Source organism: Salmo salar, chromosome ssa21 (genome assembly GCF_905237065.1).
Source record: "Salmo salar chromosome ssa21, Ssal_v3.1, whole genome shotgun sequence".
Lineage (NCBI taxonomy): Eukaryota > Metazoa > Chordata > Actinopteri > Salmoniformes > Salmonidae > Salmo > Salmo salar.
Genome location: NC_059462.1, coordinates 43,379,886 through 43,399,744, shown reverse-complemented (window position 1 = coordinate 43,399,744; position 19,859 = coordinate 43,379,886). Strand labels below are relative to the sequence as shown.

Here is a 19,859-nt window from a genome sequence, read left to right as displayed (position 1 = left end):
CGCCCTTTTGAAGCTAAACACAACAAAGCTGCCTTGTCACTGCACGGGACTCTGGGGAATACCATGGAAAATGAAGACAAACTAAAAAGGGGTTATATTTGGGTTGAGGTTCATATAAATTACAGACAAAAAAACTGATGTTCTATCAATTGTTACTTTGGAGAGCTGCAGTTGTCCACTTGTCTGTGTTTGTTTGATTGTTTGTTTGGAGGGAAAGAGGAACGGCGAAGGATTCAAGGACACTGGTCTTACTCAGGACATGCCATTCAAGTTGGCGTCGTTAAACGTGGTGAAATGTGGGTTGACGAATAGATAAGCTGCACACAAACACACACTTCCTTGTGTAACCTCAAAGGGGTTAAGATGTCACAAAGGTCAAGGTTGACGAGGAGGATAAGGGACGAGTCCTTCTGATAGGGTTTAGGATATTATGCCCCCATTGGCTAATGTCACACTGGACTTCTTCAACAGGGCCTATGCTTATTGCTGTTTGTGTGTTCTACTTACATTGGACTGAGAGACACAAGACCTGTATTGCACCATCTGACAGTCCTTAGCCAGCTGACCTCCTAACCTCCACTGAATTATACACAGAGATGACAAGAACGCCTACTGAACACAGTAAAGCATTCTAAGGCACTGTATCTCAGTGCTAGAGGGATCACTACAGACCCTGGTTTGATTCCAGGCTGTATCACAACCGGCCGTGATTGGGAGTAACATAGGGCGGCGCACATTTGGCCCAGCGTCGTCCAGGTTCGGCCTTCATTGTAAATAAGAATTTGTTCTTAACTGACTTGCCTAGTTAAATAAAGGTTAAATAAATGAAGAAAAACATATACAAACCTCAGGACATGTTTTCAGACCACTATTAACCTTTCGGTTGGTGAACATAAGTATGTGGACACCTGCTCATCAAACATCTCATTCATGGGCATTAATAGTGGGACCCCCCCTTTGCTGCTATAACAGCCTCCATCCACTCTTCTGGGAAGGCTTTCCACTAGATGTTGGAACATTGCTGCAGGGACTTGCTTCCATTCAGCCACAGGAGCGTTAGTGAGAGCGTTAGGGCTCTGATGTTGGGCGATTAGGCCTGGCTTGTAGTCGGCGTTCCAATTCATCCCAAAGGTGTTCGATGGGGTTGAGGTCAGGGCTTTGTGCAGGCCAGTAAAGTTCTTCTACAACAATCTCCACAAACCATTTCTGTATGGACCTCGCTTTGTGCACGGGGGCATTGTCATGCTGAAACAGAAAAAGGCCTTCCACAAACTGTTGCCAAAAAGTTGGAAGCACAGAATCGTCTAGAATGCTGTAGCGTTTAACCCTTATTTTACCAGGTAGGTTGATGGAGAACACATTCTCATTTACAGCAACGACCTGGGGAATAGTTACAGGGGAGAGGAGGGGGGATGAATGAGCCAATTGTTAGCTGGGGATGATTGGTGCAGCTGTAGAACCTTTTGAAGATCTGAGGACCCATGCCAAATCTTTTCAGTCTCCTGAGGGGGAATAGGTTTTGTCGTGCTCTCTTCACAACTGTCTTGGTGTGTTTGGACCATTTTAGTTTGTTGGTGATGTGGACACCAAGGAACTTGAAGCTCTCAACCTGCTTCACTGCAGCCCTGTCGATGAGAATGGGGGCATGCTCGGTCCTCTTTTTCCTGTAGTCCACAATCTCTTTTGTCTTAATCACGTTACGGGAGAGGTTGTTGTCCTGACACCACATGCCCAGGTCTCTGACCTCCTCCCTATAAGCTGTCTCGTCGTTGTCGGTGATCAGGCCTACCACTGTTGTTTCATCAGCAAACTTAATGATGGTGTTGGAGTCATGCAGTCATGAGTGAAGAGAGAGTACAGGAGGGGACTGAGCACGCACCCCTGAGGGGCCCCAGTGTTGAGGATCAGCGTGGTGGATGTGTTGTTACCTACCCTTACCACCTGGGGCTGCCCATCAGGAAGTCCAGGATCCAGTTGCAGAAGGTGGTGTTTAGTCCTAGGGCCCTTAGCTTATTGATGAGCTTTGAGGGCACTATGGTGTTGAACGCTGAGCTGTAGTCAATGAATAGCATTCTCACATAGGTGTTCCTTTTGTCCAGGTGGGAAAGGGCACTGTAGAGTGCAATGGAGATTGCATCATCTGTGGATCTGTTGGGGTGGTATGCAAATTGGAGTGGGTCTAGGGTTTCTGGGATAATGGTGTTGATGTGAGCCATGGCCAGCCTTTTGAAGCACTTCATGGCTACAGGCGTGAGTGCTACGGGTCGGTAGTCGTTTAGGCAGGTTACCTTAGTGGTCTTGGGCACAGGCACTATGGTGGTCTGCTTAAAACAAGTTGGTATTACAGACTCGGACTGGGAGAGGCTGAAAACATCAGTGGAGACACTTGCCAGTTGGTCAGTGCATGCTCACAGTACACGTCCTGGTAATCAGTCTGGCCCTGCCGCCTTGTGAATGTTGACTTGTTTAAAGGTCTTACTCACATCGGCTGCGGAGAGCGTGATCACACAGTCTTCCAGAACAGCTGGTGCTCTCATGCATGTTTCAGTGATATTTGCCTCGAAGCGAGCATAGAAGTAGTTAAGTTCATCTGGTAGGCTCGTGTCACTGGGCAGCTCTCAGCTGTGCTTCCCTTTGTAGTCTGTAATGGTTAGCTAGCCCTGCCACATCAGATGAGCGTTAGAGCCGGTGAAGTAGGATTTGATCTTAGTCCTGTATTGAAGCTTTGCCTGTTCGATGGTTCGTCGGTGGGCATAGCGGGATTTCGTATAAGCTTCCAGGTTAGAGTCCGCTCCTTGAAAGCGGCAGGTCGAGCCTTTAGCTCAGTGTTGCCTGTAATCCATGGCTTTTGGTTGGGGTATGTACGTACGGTCACTGTGGGGACGACGTCATCCATGCACTTATTTATGAAGCCAATGACTGATGTGGTGTACTCCTCAATGCCATCGGAGGAATCCCAGAACATATTCCAGTCTGTGCTAGCAAAACAGTCCTGTAGCTTAGCATCTGCTTCATCTGACCACTTTTTTATTGATCTAGTTACTGGTGCTTCCTGCTTCATTTTTGCTTGTCAGCAGGAATCAGGAGGATAGAATTATAGTCAGATTTGCCAAATGGAGGGTGAGGGAGAGCTTTGTATGCATCTCTGTGTGTGGAGTAAAGGTGGTCCAGAGTTTTTTTTCTCCTCTTGTTGCACAATTAACTTGCTGATAGAAATTTGGTAAAACGGATTTAAGTTTCCCTGCATTAAAGTTCCCGGCTACTAGGAGCGCCGCCTCTGGGTGAGCGTTTTCTTGTTTGCTTATGGCGGAACACAGCTCATTCAATGCAGTCTTAGTGCCAGCCTCTGACTGTGGTGGTATGTAAACAGCTACGAAAAATACAGATGAAAACTAGGTAGGTAGTGTGGTCTACAGTTTATCATGAGATACTCTACCTCAGGCGAGCAATATCTCGAGACTTCCTTAGATATCGTGCACCAGCTGTTATTTACAAAAATACATAGTCCGCCGCCCCTTGTCTTACCAGACGCCGCTATTCGATCCTGCCGGTGCAGCGTATAAATCAGCCAGCTGTATGTTGATAGTGTCGTCGTTCAGCCACGTCTCCGTGAAGCATAAGATATTACAGTTTTTAATGTCCCGTTGGTAGTTTAATCTTCCGCGTAGGTCATCTGTTTTATTGTTAAAAGATTTCACGTTTGCTAGCAGAATGGAAGGAAGTGGGGATTTATTCGATCACCTACAAATTCTCAGAAGGCAGCCCGCCCTCTGGCTCCTTTTTCCCTGCCTCCTCTTCACGCAAATCACGAGGATCTGGGCCTGTTCCCGAGAAAGCAGTATATCGTTCGCGTCGGCCTCGTCAGACTCGTTAAAGGAAAAAAAGGATTCTGCCAGTCCATGGTGACTAATCGCAATCCTGATGTCCAGAAGTTATTTTTGGTCATAAGAGACGGTAGCGGCAACATTATGTACAAAATAAGTAAAAAAATAGAAGTTACAAACAACGCAAATAAACAAAGAAAAAAAACACAATCGGTTGGGGACAGGTAAAACGTCTGCCTTCTTCTCTGGCGCCATCTTACAATGGGCCTAGCCCGAACCATTATTCCTCCTTCACCGAACTTTACAGTCGGCACTATGCATTTGGGCAGGTAACGTTCTCCTGGCATCCGCCAAACCCAGAGTTGTCTGTCAGACTGCCAGATAGTGAAGCGTGATTCATCACTCCAGAGAATGCGTTTCCACTGCTCCTGAATCAAATGGCGGCGAGCTTTACACCGCTCCACCCGACGCGTGGCATTGCGCATGGTGATCTTAGGCTTGTGTGCGGCTGCTCGGCCATGGAAACCCATTTCATGAAGCTCCTGACGAACAGTTCTTGTGCTGACGTTGCTTCCAGAGGCAGTTTGGAACTCGGTAGTGAGTGTTGCAAACGAGGACAAATGATTTTTACGTGCTACGTGCTTCAGCACTCAGTGGTCCCATTCTATGGCCTTGTGTAGCCTACCACTTTGCAGCTGAGCAGTTGTTGATCCTAGACGTTTCCACTTCTCAATAACAGCACTTACAGTTGACTGGACAGCTCTAGCAGGGCAGAAATTTGACAAACTGACTTGTTGGAAAGGAATCCTATGACAGTGCCACATTGAAAGTCACTGAGCTCTTCAGAAAGGCCATTCTACTGCCATTGTTTGTCTATAGAGATTGCATGGCTGTGTGCTCAATTTTATACACCTTTTACGCAACGGATGTAGCCGAAATCACTAATTTGAAGGGGTGTCCACAAACTTTTGTGTATATCAGTAGATATTTGACTAATGACATTAGTTACCCCTTGGGTCAATATTTAGCCATGGTTTTGATGGATTATGTTGTAAAAATCAAATCAAAGTTTATTTGTCACGTGCGCTGAATAAAATAGGTGTAGACCTTACAGTGAAATGCTTACTTACAGGCCCTAACCAACAATGCAATTTTTAAGTAAAGAACACGTAGTAGGTGAACAATGGATAAGTAAAAATATAAAAACAACAGTAAAAAGACAGTGAAAATAACAGCAGCGAGGCTATATACAGTAGAGAGAGTATAACAGGAGAGAGGCTATATACAGTAGAGAGGCTATATACAGTAGCGAGGCTATATACAGTAGCGAGGCTATATACAGTAGCGAGGTAGCGAGGCTATATACAGTAGCGAGGCTACATACAGTAGCGAGGCTATATACAGTAGAGAGGCTATATACAGTAGAGACTATATACAGTAGCGAGGCTATATACAGTAGCGAGGCTATTTACAGTAGCGAGGCTACATACAGTAGTGAGGCTATATACAGTAGAGAGGCTATATACAGTAGCGAGGCTACATACAGTAGCGAGGCTATATACAGTAGCGAGGCTACATACAGTAGCGAGGCTACATACAGTAGAGAGGCTATATACAGTAGCGAGGCTATATACAGTAGCGAGGCGACATACAGTAGTGAGGCTATATACAGTAGAGAGGCTATATACAGTAGAGAGAGTATAACAGTAGAGAGAGTATAACAGTAGAGAGGCTACATACAGTAGAGAGGCTACATACAGTAGAGGCTATAACAGTAGCAAGGCTATATACAGTAGCGATGCTATATACAGTAGCGAGGCTATATACAGTAGCGAGGCTATATACAGTAGCAAGCCAATTATACAGCAGAGAGGCTATAACAGTAGCAAGGCTATATACAGTAGAGAGGCTATACAGGCACCGGTTAGTTGGGCTAATATGTAGATATAGTTAAAGTGACTATGCATAGATGATAAACATTGAGTAACAGCAGCGTAAAAGAGGGGTTGGGACACACACACACACACACACACACACACACACACACACACACACACACACACACACACACACACACACACACACACACACACACACACACCAAATAGTCCGGGTAGCCATTTGGCATGGATCTTTCCATAAACAGAGATATGTAGGTGAACCAGTACGTGGGGTGTGATGACAAGATATTCTTCTAGTGAAGAATGTGTCACTTTAGCACTGTGTGTGTGTGGTTGGTAAGAGGTGGAGGTCTCTACCTGCACACCGGAAGCTCTGGGTGGTCAGGCCCTTCTCCACAGCCAGGCAGGTGAGGATACTGAGGAAGCTGGTGGTGACTGACTGTCTCTTGGCCCTCTGGGTGTCCCTCTGCCTCCTCTCCCTGGAGGGCTTGGTCCTCAGCAGAATCCCCGTCGACACTGCACCCAGCTGGGCCTGGCCGGAACCCTGTCCCTCCTCACCCTGGGGCCTCTGGGCCGCCACGGCTGTCCGCAGGGCCTCCATCCAGTCCTGGGCCTTGAGTTGGCTCTCAGCCTGCAGACGGAGCACCTCGCTGGGGAAGACGCCTTGGAAGCAGCCAGGCAGGAGGCCAGCGGGTAGTGGAGGATGGGCTCGGACACGGGCCCCCGGCGGGAAAGGCCTGCAGCGTGGAGCGATTCAGTACGAAGGTGAAGGCCCTCCAGTTGTTCTGGTCAGTCAGCTGGTGGAGGAGCCCAGTCTTGAGGACATCCGTACAGCACTGGGTGAACAGGGGCAGGGCCGTGTGCCGGGCTGGGAGGAGATGGGAGCAACCAGGGGTCAGGGCAGCCTCAGCAGGACCACGGGGATCTGGTCTGGTGTCGAGACCTCCAGAGGTAACGGATGACGACAGGGATAAGGCTGGAAGCGACTCTGCATTTTTGTGGGCGGGCTGGGCAGCCAGTACTTTCGCCCAGATCAGCCTCCTCCAGTCTAGCGCCTCCCACTGGCAGGCGGCACGTAACTGCAGGCGGGTGGAGCTGTTGAAGAAGAGGTCAGTGAGTGATCTTTTAACCCGTTGCTATGAGAGAAAGAACATTGCAACAAAGCTTCAATTACAACTTATTTTCAAGTGAGTGCAGGCCATTTTTTTCATGTTTATGTGATTGACATAAACATTAAATTTATATTTATCCAGGAAGTCCTGTTGAGGTCAGAAGACTTCTTTAACAAGGGAGACCTGGCAAGAGGATAAGAGTTGAGAATCATGGTTTTCTTCCTTTACCTGTTGAAGAAGAGGGCCTGGAGGACTCGCCCGTCCTGGGGCGGCTGGGGCTGGGTGACCCCCTGGCAGTGGGACAGGGAGTAGGCAGTGCAGAGCTGCCAGTTACCGCTGCTGTCCAGGCTGTAGACGCGCAGCTCACACGGGGTAAGCTCTACATGACAGACGCGCCAACGACCCTTCTGACCCTCACGATGCTCCAGGGAACCCTGTTTCACCACACTGCCGCTGCTGCTGCTGTCCTTACAGCCTGCAAAAAACACAGTATATTCAGCAAAAAGATCATCTGCGGAAGACACTATTTAATATACTAACTAAACACATCGTCTATAGGAATACATTTATTAGGCCTGACTTATATTTAATAACATATAGCCTACTGGAACAGGTTACAAGTAGAAGCCAACTGGGTGGATAAAATAACAGAGACTAGACGGGGGGGGGGGCAGTCCATTCAAATGGCCCCACACACTACTACCACTCTGCAGCAATTTCATCTTATTATCTGCTCATTGGATCAATAACCTTGTCCTCCGTTTGTCAGTCAGCACTCAACAGTGTTCTCTTAGCTAATATACCACATAGGACATTAATTCTCCACTCATTAAAGTCACATCTTCAAAACATAGAATTCCCCGCTTATTAAAAAACACAAATCAAATGCAACACATCACCAAGAGCAGGGACAAACTTGGAACTGTCTAGCCTATTCAGGTTCAGCTTGCTCAGCCAGCTTTTTCACACAAAAAGAATAAGCCTACTATGCAATTCCACCCATTTGAGGGCCACAAATCTGATAGCACGTTTATATACAGTACCAGCCAAAAGTTTGGACATACAGTTGAATTAGGTTGGAGTCATTAAAACTCGTTTTTCAACCACTGCACAAAATTCTTGTTAACAAACTATAGTTTTGGCATGTCGGTTAGGATATCTACTTTGTGCATGACAAGTCATTTTTCCAACAATTGTTTCCAGACAGATTATTTCACTTAATCACAATTCCATTGGGTCAGAAGTTTACATACACTAAGTTGACTGTGCCTTTAAACATCTTGGAAAATTCCAGAAAATTATGTCATGGCTTTAGAAGCTTCTGATAGGCTAATTGACATCATTTGAGTCAATTGGAGGTGTACCCGTGGATGTATTTCAAGGCCTACCTACAAACTCAGTGCCTCTGCTTGACATCATGGGAAAATCAGAAGAAATCAGCAAAGACCTCAGAATTTGTTTTTTAACACCTCCACAAGTCTGGTTCATCCTTGGGAGCCATTTCCAAACGCCTGAACGTACCACGTTCATCTGTACAAACTGTAGTACACAAGTATAAACACCATGGGACCACGCAGACGCCATACTGCTCAGGAAGGAGACGCATTCTGTCTCCTAGTGATGAACGTACTTTGGTGCGAAAAGTGCAAATCACTTCCAGAACAACAGCAAAGGACCTTGTGAAAATGCTGGAGGAAACGGGTACAAAGGTATCTATATCCACAGTAAAACGAGTCCTATATCGACATAACCTGAAAGGCCACTCAGCAAGGAAGAAGCCACTGCTCCAAAACCGCCACAAAAAAGCCAGACTACGGTTTGCAACTGCACATAGAGACAAAGATCGTACTTTTTGGAGAAATGTCCTCTGGTCTGATGAAACAAAAATATAACTGTTTGGCCATAATGACCATCGTTATATTTAGAGTAAAAAGAGGGAGGCTTGCAAGCCAGAGAACACCATCACAACCATGAAGCACGGGGGTGGCAGCATCATGTTGTGGGGGTGCTTTGCTGCAGGAGGGACTGGTGCACTTCACAAAATAGATGGCATCATGAGGACGGAAAATGATGTGGATATATTGAAGCAGCATCTCAAGACATCAGTCAGGAAGTTAAAGCTTGGTCGCAAATGGGTCTTCCAAATGGACAATAACCCCAAGCATACTTCCAAAGTTGTGGCAAGATGGCTTAAGGCCAACAAAGTATTGGAGTGGCCATCACAAAGCCATCACAAAGCCCTGACCTCAATCCTATTGACAATTTGTTGGCAGAACTGAAAAAGCCTGTGCGAGCAAGGAGCCCTACAAACCTGACTCAGTTACACCAGCTCTGTCAGGAGGAATGGGCCAAAATTCACCCAACTTATTGTAGGAAGCTTGTTGAAGGCTACCCGAAATGTTTGACCCAAGTTAAACAATTTAAAGGCAATGCTACCAAATACTAATTGAGTGTATGTAAACTTCTGACCCACTAGGAATGTGATGAAAGAAATAAAAGCTGAAATAAAATCACTCTACTAAAACTGAGTTTAAATGTTTTTGGCTAAGGTGTATGTAAACTTCCGACTTCAACTGTACCTACTAATTTCTTTATTTTTACTGTTTTCTACATTGTAGAATAATAGTGAAGACATCAAAACTATGAAATAACACATAAGACTGTTGGAAAAGCATTCCAGTTGAAGCTGGTTGAGAGAATGCCAAGAGTGTCCAAAAATGTCATCAAGGCAAAGGGTGGCTAGTTTGAAGAATCTCAAATATAAAATATATTGATTTGTTTAACACTTTTTTGGTTAATACATGATTCCATTAGTGGTATTTCATAGTTTTGATGTCTTCACTAGTATTCTACAAAGTAGAATAAAGTGGAATGAGGTGTGTCCAAACGTTTGACTGGTACTGTATGTATGTATGTATGTATGTATGTATGTATGTATGTATGTATATCATTTAGAGGAGGGGAACACAACTCTAGGCCCAGAATATCATATCAGGGGAACACAACTCTAGGCCTCGGATATCATATTAGGGGAACACAACTCTAGGCCCAGAATATCATGTCAAGGGAACAACTCTAGGCCTTGAGGGTTGCAAAGTATACTTGTGTTCGTCCTTATCCTTATCAGAAACCTAGTTACACCCGGGTTAACAGGTGTGTGTAGTCCTTGACCAATCAATGATAATACCTGATAACCAATTGGCAGGGATTAAGACAGTTCATTTCAGTGCATCCCTGTGCTAAGCTTCACTGTTAGGGCCGCTACACACTTCACACAAACGCAGCGACGGAAAGTCGTTTTCACACATAGTTCTACATACTTTTGTGTGGCTCAAATTTTGGAATGGGATCGTATACGACGCTCTGTCTACATGAAGTGTGTAGCAGCATTTACTGTTACTAACCACTGTTACTCCCCTTCAGGGGGCTGTCTGTCTGACCCAACCTCCTCCCTTCAACGCCATCAATCGAGGCCGATGGCAATTGAGGTTGTGGGCTAATTTGTCTAAGTTTGTCAGGGTGAGAGGAGCAGATGCCAAGAGCAAAGCCCAGGGCAGACGACCAGACGGCCGGACCGCTGTGCTTTGGCTTTCAGGAGCCACTCAGGCGACGGTGGGGGGTGCTAGGGGGCTCGCCTGTCCCCCTGGGCTTCAAAGGCTCCCGTGAGCATGTGGGTGCGGAGCAGGTCACTGTTCATTTCACGCTACAGAGGAAGCAAGGCACACGGACATGACTCAATTAGCAGTCTGCGCTTTGCTCTGCTTTGCTGGGCTTGGTCAACCAGCAGCGGTCTAGCCCTACAATGTCCTACACCTCCACTGAATTGAACTGGCTGTCCTGGCCTGTCCTGGCCACCTGATGCGATAGCGTTGCTGAAACGTCACAGGGTCTTAACATTAACGTGATGTGAATAGTCTGGCCCAGAGGCAGGTGAGGAGAGGACATCTTATGAACTCGTTGTTGGCGTCTGAGCCGTCACTTCATATTATACTCAACTTACAATGGTGCCTTGTCCCCTAGTGATAGCTTAATAGCTTCACTAGATGAACTAGCCTAATATATTTTTAAAACGCTTATAAAAACATGGCTAAATCTGGTTAAATGGACAACGGTCCCCTTCTCCCTCTAGTTCCCTTTCCTTCCTGCTTTTTTAATAACGGAGGTAAAGAAGGGCGGGGGTGTGTCCCAGGGTTCTCCCCAAATAATTTTGGGAATTTTTCTTTATTTGTTATCATATAAGGCTGTTAGAGGTGTTACACCACCCCTCTGGGACTCCCCCCCTCCAGCGTACTCAGCAGCACCACCTTGTTAAAAGAAATCCTGGGGAGAATGCTGTGTCCCATCCATCTTACTGCACAAAATCATTGACAGACAAGGTGTCACTGAGTTTTACACTTGCATGCTAAACTAAACTCTCTTTAGGGACTAATAAATATGTAGATGCAGTGGAAACTCAATTGGGATTCAGCCTCCGATCGGCAGTCGACACGCTCAGGGGAGTTTGGAGCAGAATTAGTGTGTCAGTGTGTGTGTGCATGCGTGCGGCTCTGTTCAATTACACCTCCGCCGTGTGTCGTGACATCATGCTCCGGTAACGCTGTGAGACATAAACAAGCTAACGTTACGCCACACAGCCTCAGGCCCAATTGCCTCAACCCTGCTGTCAAAATGCAGAACTAGGATATCAGTCCACCCAGAGATGTAATCCCACTAAAGGCGTCAGCATGCTTCAGTTCAGCTGGCTGCTAGCCCAACTCGGCTAGGTGAACCGAACGAGTGTGCTCGCATACTCCCTTAAAAGACCTTTGCATGGAAAACGAGAAAAAAAAGCAGCAATAGTACTGTTTGTCCATTTTGAGACGCCGTAGCCAGTATAAGCTTCCTCAAAAGTCAGACATTTTTGCATAGGAGATCTTAGTCGCGGAATTTTACATCTAAGTAAGATGTTTGGTACAGTATTTCTCAATGAAAAATGTGCATGAAAACGAGTCGTCCCTCGTTGAATGACAAAAAAAGACGATGGAAGAATCCCTACTGTTGACCAATCACCGACGAAGGGGAGTAGAGTTTGGCTCCGAAATTGCCTCTAGAAAACATTGTGTGCCCGAACAACCCTCATCGAAGTCCAAAATGAACAAAAACGTCACACAATGTCATCATAATATATGCACGAACTCTTCCGAACTGTTTCAGCCGGGAAGCAGCTACCTTTTACCGCCACTGACCTCGTTCATCTTTCAGTCACCCACGTGGGTATAACCAATGAGGAGATAGCACATGGGTACCTGCTTCTATAAACCAATGAGGAGACGGGAGAGGCAGGACTTGCAACGCGATCTGCGTCAGATATAGAAAGGACTTCTATTTTAGCCCTTGGCATCGCAGACGCTCGCGAGCAGTGTGGGTGCAATAATTGAATAACATGGATTTCTAAATTTATTTTGCAACGCTCGCGCACAATACCATGACTACACCCCTAGTGTGTAGAAATCCATGTTATTCAATTATTGCACAAACACTGCTCGCAAGCGTCTGCGTTGCCAAGGGCTAAAAAATAAGTCCTTTCAATTTCTGACGCAGATCACGGTGCAAGTCCTGCCTCCCGATCTCCTCATTGGTTTATAGAAGCAGGTACCCACGTGCCATCTCCTCATTGGTTTTACCCACGCGGGTGATTGAAAGACGAACTGTGTTGCCAGTCGTCATGGTAATACTATGAAAGTTTAGATGCCAATTACCATATAAGTTCAAAGATGAAAAAGCCTGGAAGGAGGAGGGATGACTAGAAACGATTCTGTGGACCGTTTTATGTGTGGATTAATTTGCGGAGTAGAGGACCTTGTGCATCTCAGGTAAAATAACAACTCCGTTTTATTTTTATAAAAACATTTATTTCACCTTTATTTAACCAGGTAGGCTAGTTGAGAACAAGTTCTTTACAACTGCAACCCAGTCAAGATAAAGCAAAGTAGTTCGACAGATACAACAACACAGAGTTACACATGGAATAAACAAACATACAGTCAATAATACAGTAGAAAAAAATCTATATACAGTGTGTGCAAATGAGGTAAGATAAGGGAGGTAAGGCAATAAATAGGCCATGGTGGTGAAGTAATTACAAAATCGCAATTAAACACTGGAATGGTAGATGTGCAGAAGATGAATGTGCAAGTAGAGATACTGGGGTGCAAAGGAGCAAGATAAATAAATGAACACAGTATGGGGATGAGGTAGTTGGATGGGCTATTTACAGATGGGCTATGTACAGGTACAGTGATCTGTGAGCTGCTCTGACAGCTGGTGCTTAAAGCTAATGAGGGAGATATGTGTCTCCAGCTTCAGTGATTTTTGCAGTTCGTTCCAGTCATTGGCAGCAGAGAACTGGAAGAAAAGGTGGACAAAATAGGAATTGGCTTTGGGGGTGACCAGTGAGATATACCTGATGGAGCGTGTGCTACGGGTGGGTGCTACTATGGTGACCAGTGAGCTGAGATAAGGCGGGGCTTTACCTAGCAAAGCCTTGTAGATGACCTGGAGCCAGTGGGTTTGGCGACGAGTATGAAGCGAGGGCCAGCCAATGAGAGCGTACAGGTCGCAGTGGTGGGTAGTATATGGGGCTTTGGTGACAAAACGGATGGTACTGTGATAGACTGCATCCAATTTGTTGAGTGGAGTGTTGGAGGCTATTTTGTAAATGACATCGCCGAAGTCGAGGATCGGTAGGATGGTCAGTTTTACGAGGGTATGTTTGGCAGCATGAGTAAAGGATGCTTTGTTGCGAAATAGGAAGCCGATTCTAGATTTAATTTTGGATTGGAGATGCTTAAAGTGAGTCTGGAAGGAGAGTTTACAGTCTAACCAGACACCTAGGTATTTGTAGTTGTCCACTTATTCTAAGTCAGAACCGTCCAGAGTAGTGATGCTGGACGGGCGGGCAGGTGCGGGCAGCGATCGGTTGAAGAGCATGCATTTAGTTTTACTTGTATTTAAGAGCAGTTGGAGGCCACGGAAGGAGAGTTGTATGGCATTGAGGCTCGTCTGGAGGTTAGATAACACAGTGTCCAAAGAAGGACCAGAAGTATACAGAATGGTGTCGTCTGCGTAGAGGTGGATCAGAGAATCACCAGCAGCAAGAGCGACATCACTGATGTACACAGAGAAGAGAGTCAGACCGAGAATTGAACCCTGTGGCACCACATAGAGACTGCCAGAGGTCCGGACAACAGGCCCTCCGATTTGACACACTGAACTCTATCAGAGAAGTAGTTGGTGAACCAGGCGAGGCAATCATTTGAGAAACCAAGGCTGTTGAGTCTGCCGATAAGAATATGGTGATTGACAGAGTTGAAAGCCTTGGCCAGGACGATGAATACGGCTGCACAGTACTGTCTCTTATCGATGGCGGTTATGATATCGTTTAGGACCTTGAGCATGGCTGGGGTGCACCCATGACCAGCTCTGAAACCAGATTGCATAGCGGAGAAGGTATGGTGGGATTCGAAATGGTCGGTAATCTGTTTGTTAACTTGGCTTTCGAAGTCCTTAGAAAGGCAGGGTAGGATAGATATGGGTCTGTAGCAGTTTGGGTCTAGAGTGTCTCCCCCTTTGAAGAGAGGGACGACCGCGGCTGATTTCCAATCTTTGGGAATCTCAGACGATACGAAAGAGAGGTTGAACATGCTAGTAATAGGGGTTGCAACATTTTCGGCAGATAATTTTAGAAAGAGAGGGTCCAGATTGTCTAGCCTGGCTGATTTGTAGGGGTCCAGATTTTGCAACTCTTTCAGAACATCAGCTATCTGGATTTGGGAGAAAGAGAAATGGGGGAGGCTTGGTTGAGTTGCTGTGGGGGGTGCAGTGCTGTTGACCAGGGTAGGGGTAGCCAGGTGGAAAGCATGGCCAGCCATAGAAAAATGCTTATTGAAATTCTCAATTATAGTGGATTTATGGGTGGTGACAGTGTTTCCTAGCCTCAAGTGCCGTGGGCAGCTGGGAGGAGGTGCTCTTATTCTCCATGGACTTTACAGTGTCCAGAACTTTTTTGAGTTTGTGCTACAGGATGCAAATTTCGGCTTGAAAAAGCTAGCCTTAGCTTTCCTAACTGCCTGTGTATATTGGTTCCTAACTTCCCTGAAAAAGTTGCATATCACGAGGGCTATTCGATGCTAATGCAGAACGCCACAGGATGTTTTTGTGCTGGTCAAGGGCAGTCAGGTCTGGAGTGAGGGCTACATTTTTTGAACGGGGCATGCTTATTTAAGATGGTGAGGAAGGCACTTTTGAAGAATAACCAGGCATCCTCTACTGACGGGATGAGGTCAATATCCTTCCAGGATACCTGGGCCAGGTCGATTAGAAAGGCCTGCTCGCTGAAGTGTTTTAGGGAGCGTTTGACAGTGATGAGGGGTGGTCGATTGACCACAGACCCATTACGGATGCCGACAATGAAGGCAGTGATCGCTGAGATCTTGGTTGAAAACAGCAGAGGTGTATTTGGAGGGCAAGTTTGTTAGGATGATATCTATGAGGGTGCCCGTGTTTATGGCTTTGGGGTTGACCTGGTAGGTTCATTGATCATTTGTGTGAGATTGAGGGCATCAAGCTTAGATTGTAGGATGGCCGGGGTGTTAAGCATGCCCCAGTTTAGGTCACCTAGTAGCACGAGCTCTGAAGATCGATGGGGGGGGGGCAATATGTTCACATATGGTGTCCAGAGGACAGCTGGGGGCAGAGGGTGGTCTATAGCACCCTCTGAAGCTCGAATTCTTTGGGTACAGACCTGGATAGTAAGACAGAACTCTGCAGGCTACCTCCCCCTTTGGCAGTTTTATCTTGTCGGAAAATGTTATAGTTATGGATGGAAAATGATGGTTAATATCCCAAGACAAATTAAACTAGCAACAGCGAGATAGCTAACGACGCCAGGACAGCGGAGTCAATCACCACCTTCCGGAGACAGCTGAAACCCCACCTCTTTAAGGAATACCTAGGATAGGATAAAGTAATCCTTCTAACCCCCCCCCCCCCTTAAAAGATTTAGATGCACTATTGTAAAGTGGTTGTTCCACTGGATATCATAAGGTGAATCCACCAATTTGTAAGTCACTCTGGATAAGAGCGTCTGCTAAATGACTTAAATGTAAAATGTAAATGTAAATAGGACAAATTAGCTAGCAAGTGCAAGCTAACTACAGTGAGGGGGAAAAGTATTTGATCCCATGCTGATTTTGTACGTTTGCCCACTGACAAAGAAATGCTCAGTCTATAATTTTAATGGTAGGTTTATTTGAACAGTGAGAGACAGAATAACAACAAAAGAATCCAGAAAACGCATGTCAAAAATGTTATAAATTGATTTGCATTTTAAATGAGGGAAATAAGTATGATCCCGTCTCAATCAGAAAGATTTCTGGCTCCCAGGTGTCTTTTATACAGGTAACAAACTGAGATTAGAAGCACACTCTTAAAGGGAGTGCTCCTAATCTCAGTTTGTTACCTGTATAAAAGACACCTGTCCACAGAAGCAATCAATCAATCAGATTCCAAACTCTCCACCATGGCCAAGACCAAAGAGCTCTCCAAGGATGTCAGAGACAAGATTGTAGACCTACACAAGGCTGGAATGGGCTACAAGACCATCGCCAAGCAGCTTGGTGAGAAGGTGACAACAGTTGGTGCGATTATTCGCAAATGGAAGAAACACAAAAGAACTGTCAATCTCCCTCGGCCTGGGGCTCCATGCAAGATCTCACCTCGTGGAGTTGCAATGATCATGAGAACGGTGAGGAATCAGCCCAGAACTACACAGGAGGATCTTGTCAATGATCTCAAGGCAGCTGGGACCATAGTCACCAAGAAAACAATTGGTAACACACTACGCCGTGAAGGACTGAAATCCTGCAGCACCCGCAAGGTCCCCCTGCTCAAGAAAGCACATATACATGCCCGTCTGAAGTTTTCCAATGAACATCTGAATGATTCAGAGGACAACTGGGTGAAAGTGTTGTGGTCAGATGAGACCAAAATGGAGCTCTTTGACATCAACTCAACTCGCAGTGTTTGGAGGAGGAGGAATGCTGCCTATGACCCCAAGAACACCATCCCCACTGTCAAACATGGAGGTGGAAACATTATGCTTTGGGGGTGTTTTTCTGCTAAGGGGACAGGACAACTTCACCGCATCAAAGGGACGATGGACGGGGCCATGTACCATCAAATCTTGGGTGAGAACCTCCTTCCCTCAGCCAGGGCATTGAAAATGGGTCGTGGATGGGTATTCCAGCATGACAATGACCCAAAACACACGGCCAAGGCAACAAAGGAGTGGCTCAAGAAGAAGCACATTAAGGTCCTGGAGTGGCCTAGCCAGTCTCCAGACCTTAATCCCATAGAAAATCTGTGGAGGGAGCTGAAGGTTCGAGTTGCCAAACGTCAGCCTCAAAACCTTAATGACTTGGAGAAGACCTGCAAAGAGGAGTGGGACAAAATCCCTCCTGAGATGTGTACAAACCTGGTGGCCAACTACAAGAAACGTCTGACCTCTGTGATTGGCAAAACCCTTGTTGGCACCAAGTACTAAGTCATGTTTTCAATCTCAAATGAAAAAGTTTGTGCTTAATAGGCTAAATTACTAATTCTGTTAACATCTGACTCCAGAGGGATTTAGTCTGACATTTCAGGTTTAGATATCGGATGTAGTGAAATACGTTTTAAAGTAATGTTAGTTAAGTAAACTATATTTTTCTTAAGGGTAGCTTTAGTGTTGTTCTTCCAGTGTGAAGTAATTGGTAGCTTGGTAAACTATATTTTCAGAGTAGCTTCCCCAACACTGGTTATCGGACAGCTAGATACACTTAACTACATTTTGGAAGCTAATAGATTGCATTTAGTTAAAATATGAGGCATAATAATTATAATCAGAAGATATTAACATGTAAATATTATTGGTAATATAATAAATAGCAGAAGAATACTGCAGATTACCCTAATTTTAACCCTTAACCAATTTAAATGGCTACTTCAATGGGGTCACGTCAGAGTTGGGATGTCCCAAGGATCCCTGATAGCAAGGGCCTTGATTTTGTACCCTATGTTGTGATTCCCACTAAATAAGCTGTCTTCTTACCCTATTCAAACCCCACAATCGAATACACCCCTTTTGAAGCTATTTTAGCCTATATATCACATATTGCAAACAAATAATCTAAACATCGTGTCAGTACAAAACGTCACATTTTGGGCATTGCTGTGCATCTTTGAGAATCGCTAATCCATATCCAAAAACAGCACACATTTTGGCCATGAACCTGCACATCAGAATCATCATCATCATCATCTCTTTTGTGGCACCATTGGAAGGGGTTGTGACTAATTAAATAATGGTAAAAAAATTATGATGGCAGGGGAAACAGTGTTGCAGTTGTCTAGTGCAGGGTGTCCCAAACTCGGTCTTGGGCAACTCTTGGGTGCATGTTTTGTATTCTTGCCCTAGCACTAACAACCAACTCATCATCAAGTTCTGATTACTTAAATCAGTTGTGTAGTGGTAGGCAGTGTTTGACTTGGACTGAAATAGGTGCCGGTACTCATTATGGGTGCTGGTAACTTTATATTTAGGTGCAGGAGCTCCAGAATACCTTTCGAGATAATATTCTTTAAGAGGTGGAGGAGCTCAAGCAGTAGAACATTTGAGGTGCCCCTACTCAGCTCCAGTGACCTCCTGTAATCAGCTCCAGTGACCTCCTGTAATCAGCTCCAGTGACCTCCTGTAATCAGCTCCAGTGACCTCCTGTAATCAGCTCCAGTGAGCTCCTGCCCAAGTCAAGCACTGGTGCTAGGGCAAAAATTCAAAAGGTGCAGGGGGCAGGACTGAGTTTTGGAAACCCTGGTCTACTATGCGGTGAGGGAATAATGACAAGTGAACCTGGATAACTTTGTGTTCACATTGCCCTAAAAAAGGGAACGACCATGGAATTCTAGGGCTCTTTTGAGGGGTCTGAGTTCCTCTGGAGTATTCACACTGCACAAAAAGTAAAGTGAACCGCACTGAGTTCACAAATTGTCTGAAAGAGACCAAGTGTGAAAACACCCTTATGTAACCATGATTGAGTTCCGACCCCAGTGCAGCTCAGTGTAAACAAGCGTAACAGTAGGGTCGTATTCTTACGGCAATTTACTGCTCAGCCAGATCTTTCTGGTTGTGACAGCCGTCCGATGTAAGTCGCTCTGGATAAGAGCGTCTGCTAAATGACGTAAATGTAAATGTAATGTTTTGCAGAGGGGTCATATACTTATTTCCCTCATTAAAATGCTAATCATTTTATAACATTTTTGACATGCGTTGTTCTGGATTTTTTTGTTGTTATTCTGTCTCTCACTGTTCAAATAAACCTACCATTAAAATGATAGACTGATCATTTCTTTGTCAGTGGGCAAACGTACAAAATCAGCAGGGGATCAAATACTTTTTCCCCCCACTGTAGCTAAATTGCCATAAATGTTTCATGCTTTTCGACCTGTCCCCAAATTAATGTAATTGGTTCAGAGTTTGTTTTGATATTTTAACCTGCATGTCGTGATCGCGTTTGGTGTAGGGGGACAAAATACATTTATGCACGTGTAAGGCTTAAACAGTTCCATGTAAGGCTTAAACAGGGACATGACGATAAACACTGTAGCAGGGGCCAGGGTGTAATTTGGGGGGAGGTTTGTACCGGGAATAGGGAGAACTGGTCAGGTCAGCTCACTTAGCTAAACCTGCCAAAGACATAAAGGGCAGATAGGGACTGCTCTAGCAATTATCTTACTGTACTGACTGACTGCCACACCCAGACAGACCAACGACTGGGACAGCCAATCATAACAACAAGTGCCATTTTATAACTTTGGCCTTTAAAGAAGCAGATGTTGGACCAATGGACCCCCTGGTGATTCCTGGACACCATGACAGACAGACCCAAAGAAGTCAGGAATAAAGTAAACATCCCTAACATAGAGTTAGTTAACATAGAGTTATAACA

The 19,859-nt window shown here is 45.4% G+C and overlaps 1 protein-coding gene across 1 annotated transcript in view; it reads right to left on the bottom strand.

The window, feature by feature from the left end:
• Positions 1 to 19,859, bottom strand: part of LOC106582373 (pleckstrin homology domain-containing family M member 3-like) — a 79,203-nt gene that overhangs the window by 54,029 nt on the left and 5,315 nt on the right. The window contains 4 exon segments of the mRNA XM_045704396.1: positions 6,083 to 6,400; positions 6,403 to 6,444; positions 6,447 to 6,820; positions 7,066 to 7,312. Of these exon segments, the coding sequence (XP_045560352.1) occupies positions 6,083 to 6,400; positions 6,403 to 6,444; positions 6,447 to 6,820; positions 7,066 to 7,312 (981 nt within the window).